Raw genomic sequence first — 2,367 nt, 5'->3', positions numbered from 1 at the left:
CCAGCCCAGTGTGCTCACAACGACGGCCCACCGACCGATGTCGCGCTCCGACGACCGACGTCGCTTTCCGACGACCGGCGGCACGTGTCCGACGATTCCAGTTGATGCTCGTAGTACATTCCTGATTCCAGCGCGAAGTGTGTTTACTATTTATTATACGTAACTCAAGTGAAAATTATATCTTTTTTTCGTACGAATAATATAATTTTAAAATGAGTGATGAGCGACCAGTTTCTAGTACACCATTAAAGGTGAACCCTAGAGGAAAAGTAAGTGTGGATAAATTTTAATTGTTTTTAATTTGGAAAACCGGTACTAGGCCCCTTAATATATTACATTTTGTAATTTTTTAAAGAATATTATTTGATTTGTAATCAATATATTTTTTTTGTCTTCATTTTTCAGTTCGTCGGAAGTCGTCAAAAACTGATGATTGTAAATTTGTTTAAATCAAAAATGATACAACAGCCAACGTTAAAGGTTAAAGAAGTAGCGATGATAATTTCAAAAGAATTGGGTATTGGTAAAAATACAATCCAGTCAACAATTGCTGAATACAAAAACAAAAAAACTGTGAGTTCGCCAAATAAATCAAAAATTCGAGCGACATATAAACAAAAAGTTGATGATTTTGAACGTGACGCGATACGGAGGAAGGTGCACGAGTTTTGGTTCCGAAAACAGTTACCTACACTGGATAAAATTTTAACAGCCGTTAACGAAGACCCAGACTTAAACACATACAAAAGGTCTACTCTACATTTACTAATACATGACTTAAATTTTGTATACGTCAAACGTGGCCGTAACAGCGCTCTCATAGAGAGAGATGATATTGTGTTATGGCGCACAAAATATATTGAAGATATACGTAAATACCGGGCACAAAGAAGAACGATATACTACCTGGACGAGACCTGGGTCAACGCAGGTGACTGTAACGACAGAATATGGCAGGATAATACTGTTACGTCCCACAGAGATGCCTTTTTGAGCGGTCTTTCTACTGGCGCACCGAATCCTACAGCAAAAGGGAAACGACTTATTGTTGTTCATATTGGATCAAACGAGGGTTTTGTCGACGGTGGCTTATTGGTATTCGAATCCAAAAAAGGTTCTTCAGATTATCACGAAGAAATGAATGGTGATGTTTTTTTCGACTGGTTGAAAGGCGTCATTCCATTACTTAAAGACAATTCTGTCATAGTTATGGACAATGCGCCTTATCACTCAGTTAAAGTAGAAAAATGCCCAACATTAGGATGGAAAAAGGCGGAAATTGAAAGTTGGCTTGAAGAAAAGGGTGAACCATTCCAAAGGCCGATCAACAAGGTAGGACTAATGGAAATCGTAAAGCGTATTAAACCGCAGTTCAACAAATACGTTGTTGACGAATACGTCAAAACTAAAAATATGACGGTATTACGGACGCCACCGTATCATTGTGAGTTGAACCCAATTGAACTTGCGTGGTCGTCCGTAAAAAGGTATGTGAAGTCAAACAATACCACATTCAAACTTCCGGACGTACAAAAACATTTGATTGATGGTGTTAATCAATGCACTCCCGAAATGTGGGAGAATTTTGTCAAACACGTCATCCAAATAGAAGACAGATTTTGGAATGTGGACATGACCGTCGATGATGTGATGGATGACGACAATTTACATGTAATGACGATCACTGGGGACACGTCCGATTCAGATGACCTTGGATGTGTAGCATTAGAATAAATATATTGTTTATACAAATGTTTAATTGTCATGAATTTTTATTATGTATATGTATTTTGTATTTTTTTTTTGTTTTTTTTTAATTGTTATGACAATGGTTATTAACCTACTTTTAATGTATTTTGTATTATGTTTATTGCATATGAAATTAATTGTTAAAGTTGACTATAAAAAAAAATATTAATAAAATATTTTACGTTTATTTTATGACAAAGGTATTATAATAACGTGTTTTTACTACATTTATTTGTCGAAAAATGTAGAAAAAACTAAGTGTTCATATTAAAAAAGTTGTATTATTAAAATTACGTTGCATACAATAATTAATGCGGTAAGCCGGTAAAATATTGCACGTGTTATACGGGCGGCAATAGTCAACAGGTGGTTGATTCCCGATCATCGGCGACGGTTCGATCGACCGTCTTCGGCACGCCGAGAGAGGGGGAAATGGGGCCTCGGAGCTCGCTCGCTCGTCAGTCTGCATGCGCAGAACCGGCCCGTTCTCTCGCTGGACAGAGTATAGATTTTGTTATATAATTCATATTTTGTTTCAGATTATATTATAATTTATAACCATAAAAAATTGTGCAATTAATTTATGCCCCCCCCCCCCCCCCCAAAAATGTTTCACAG

The 2,367-nt window shown here is 36.9% G+C and overlaps 1 protein-coding gene across 1 annotated transcript; it reads left to right on the top strand.

Annotated features, from left to right (window-relative positions):
- Window positions 1-212: 212 nt before the first annotated feature.
- On the top strand, window positions 213-1,734 carry LOC103308692. Its single transcript, XM_008182510.1, has 2 exons — window positions 213-269; window positions 406-1,734. Exons 1-2 carry the CDS (start codon window positions 213-215, stop codon window positions 1,732-1,734), a joined length of 1,386 nt encoding a protein of 461 aa, XP_008180732.1.
- Window positions 1,735-2,367: the final 633 nt, after the last annotated feature.

This window comes from Acyrthosiphon pisum, unplaced genomic scaffold (genome assembly GCF_005508785.2).
Source record: "Acyrthosiphon pisum isolate AL4f unplaced genomic scaffold, pea_aphid_22Mar2018_4r6ur Scaffold_21839;HRSCAF=25022, whole genome shotgun sequence".
Taxonomy (NCBI): domain Eukaryota; kingdom Metazoa; phylum Arthropoda; class Insecta; order Hemiptera; family Aphididae; genus Acyrthosiphon; species Acyrthosiphon pisum.
The sequence above is the reverse complement of the archived record's forward strand: the minus strand, read 5'-3'. Positions and strand labels throughout refer to the sequence as shown.

Excerpts from the sequence above, each read along its gene's own strand:
- LOC103308692 (XM_008182510.1), top strand. The coding sequence starts at position 213 with ATGAGTGATGAGCGACCAGTTTCTAGTACACCATTAAAGGTGAACCCT. Across the intron at positions 270-405 it reads AGGTGAACCCTAGAGGAAAA|TTCGTCGGAAGTCGTCAAAA; the intron begins GTAAGTGTGGAT and ends TTCATTTTTCAG.